Source organism: Oryza glaberrima, chromosome 11 (assembly GCF_000147395.1).
Source record: "Oryza glaberrima chromosome 11, OglaRS2, whole genome shotgun sequence".
Taxonomy (NCBI): Eukaryota; Viridiplantae; Streptophyta; class Magnoliopsida; order Poales; family Poaceae; genus Oryza; species Oryza glaberrima.
In genome coordinates, this window is record NC_068336.1 from 10,671,745 (window position 1) to 10,673,804 (window position 2,060).

At 56.6% G+C, this 2,060-nt stretch overlaps 1 protein-coding gene across 1 annotated transcript; it reads right to left on the bottom strand.

Moving 5' to 3' along the window:
* Nucleotides 1–280: 280 nt before the first annotated feature.
* On the bottom strand, nt 281–1,827 carry LOC127755683 (phospholipase A1 EG1, chloroplastic/mitochondrial-like). Its single transcript, XM_052281363.1, has one exon. The coding sequence runs from the start codon at nt 1,825–1,827 to the stop codon at nt 445–447; it is 1,383 nt and encodes a 460-aa protein (XP_052137323.1). The 3' UTR covers nt 281–444.
* Between the last annotated feature and the right edge of the window lie 233 nt (nt 1,828–2,060).

Consider the following 2,060-nt stretch of genomic DNA (forward strand, 5'->3'; position numbering starts at 1 on the left):
ATCAAACATAATTATGGAATTAAAATTTAGTAGTCAAAACTATAGTGTTTTTAGGCTATCTCATATCAAGATTAATCGTACATTAATTATTCACATTTTGTTTTATAATAAAAATTATTATTATTATCATCATTATTATTTTGTTATGTTATGATTTAATTGCAAAAACTGCTAGATTAGTAACAAGAACTAAAAATCGAAGAACACTTGAATACATAGACGCCAAGGAGTAATATATATTCAGTATAATCAGTATACTCTGTTGTGTTCAATTGGTTAACTTACATTCATGAACAATGTCCTATATATTCTGTATGTTTTCCACTATATATGTCTTCGATCTACCTGATTTACCCCCACAAAAAATTTTCAATTTACAAGGGTATGTGAGCCTTCATTTCCCTCAAAAATCGTGGGAAACAAAAACAAAACCCTGTATAAGGCCTACATTCCTAGCGCTTGTACCAAGCCACCAACTTGAATTGCAGCCATTTGCCACCTCCAAGTGTCAAAACTTTGCTCAAGAACAATTTTCTTCGCCTTGCTAAAGAGATCCTCCCCTTCTTTCATCACTTTTGTCACCTTAGGGCACTTGAGCAACCCTAAGTATGCTTCCAAGTCATGCACACAAGCTGGGTCTCTCGCCTTGAAGAAGTCTAGGGCAAGCTCCACTCCCACATGTGTGTAGCATGAGCTACTCCATGGCAGCTCCAGCTTGCCTCCCAAAACCCTAGAATTCTCGTTCAGGAAGATGCCGGGGAGCTTGGTGATGGGGTCGTTCACATTCACCACCCTGAGCACCTTGACGCCGAGCTCGTCGCACCTGTCCTTGAACGCCGTGTTCCCGACACGAGGGCCGGCGAAGGAGAAGACGGTGATCGGCACGGCACGGCCGCGGGCGTCCCGGTTGAGGCCAAGCTCGGCGAGGTCATAGCCTAGTAGCAGCGCCAGCGAGCTGCCCATGCTGTGGCCGGCGAGGGTGACGCTGACGTCCTCGTGCTTGTGCTTGGCGATGAGGCGGGTCACCTCGGAGAGGAGCTGGTTCCGGCAGCTGCCGCAGGTGAAGCGGCAGGTGGCGTCGTCGGAGGTGTAGACGGAGAGGAAGCCCGACTCGACCTTCACGTCGGGGCGCGGGTCGGCCGGGTCGAACCTCGCCGGCGCCAGCGAGCTCATCATGTTGGCCACCCACTCGGACCCGGTGACCGTGCCGCGGAACGACACGACGATGTCGCGGCGGCCGAGGCGGCGCACCGCCTCGTCCGTGGCCACGGCGACGTACCCGATCCACCGGCTCGGGCACGGCGGGCCGGCGGCGAGGTCGGGCGCGGCGTAGATGTACCTCGTGACCTCGTACCCGGCGCCGGCCATGCCGACCTCGTCGAGCATCCGGGCCTTGCCGTACTTGCAGTTGAGGTAGCGCTTTGACGCGGCGTCGAGGTCGAACGCCTTGTACGTCGCCGCCACCAGCTCGCCGTACCGGACGATCTCGCCGCGGAGGAGCGGGTGCAGCTCCTCCTCGGCCGTGCCCTCCACCATGCCCTCCCAATCCCTCTCCCCCTGCACCTCCCTCCACACGCTCGCCAACGCCACTCCGCCACTCTCCACCGCTGTCGTCCTCCTCCTCGCCACCACCACCGGCGCAGCCTGCCTCATGTTCTTCTTCACCGCCACGCTAGACGACGCCGCGGACGCCGTCTGCGGCATCGCCACCGTCGCCGCCGCCGCCGCAGCGGCATGGCTACCCGCGGGCCTGTGCTGCTGCTGCTGCTGCGAGGGTGTCTTGGCGGCGTAGAGCCCCGGAGGAGGGTTGGTCAGGTGTATCGCCATTGGAGCGGAGACCGATCGAGCGCTCGAGCAGCAGCAAGAAAAGTGGTGGAGCTTGCTGCGGAGGTTGGGGTTAGGGAAGAGGGGGGATGGGAGGGGCGAGCTTATTTATAGGAGGCTGGGAGGAGGGGAGAGAGAAGGAAGGAGGACGCGGCGCGCGCGTGGTGCATATTTTGTGGAGAGAGGGAAGGAGAGGGAGACGTGTTGGGTGGCAGGGGTTGGAAAGAGAAAGGGAG